We start from the raw sequence: 340 nt of genomic DNA, 5'->3' as shown, positions 1-340 counted from the left end.
GGGCCCCCTCCCCCAGACATCCGGGGTGAACTCCTACGGGGGAGGGGGGCAGGGGCTGGTGTCCCGGACCCCCTCTCAGCTTGGGAGTCCCCACAGTGGAGAATTCCCGCGTCCTCCCCATTCAGGAACTCCTCTCCCAGCTTTCCGGACAGAGAGGGACAGGAGGGGACTCTCACTGATTTAGGAAGTAGGATACGGTCGGGAGAGGCCCCTCGAGGATCACGAGTCCCGGACCGCCTACCCGGCTCTGTTGAGTCCATGCTCCGGCCCTAGGGTCGCTCGGCTAGGACGGGGACTGGGATGGAATCGCGCGCCGGCGCCGCCGGGGCCAAGCCCCGGT

At 67.6% G+C, this 340-nt stretch overlaps 1 protein-coding gene across 2 annotated transcripts in view; it reads right to left on the bottom strand.

Moving 5' to 3' along the window:
- The window catches only part of GMIP (GEM interacting protein), a 10,029-nt gene extending 9,695 nt beyond the window's left edge, over positions 1 to 334 (bottom strand). For both annotated transcript variants that reach the window (XM_010847243.1, XM_010847242.1), the window contains exon 1: positions 242 to 334. In XM_010847243.1, the coding sequence (XP_010845545.1) occupies positions 242 to 260 (19 nt within the window). In that variant the 5' untranslated portion in view covers positions 261 to 334. The remainder of the gene's footprint in view (positions 1 to 241) is intronic.
- Positions 335 to 340: the final 6 nt, after the last annotated feature.

This window comes from Bison bison, unplaced genomic scaffold, assembly GCF_000754665.1.
Source record: "Bison bison bison isolate TAMUID 2011002044 unplaced genomic scaffold, Bison_UMD1.0 scf7180017864248, whole genome shotgun sequence".
Taxonomy (NCBI): Eukaryota; Metazoa; Chordata; class Mammalia; order Artiodactyla; family Bovidae; genus Bison; species Bison bison.
This window is presented reverse-complemented; position numbering and strand designations above follow the sequence as displayed.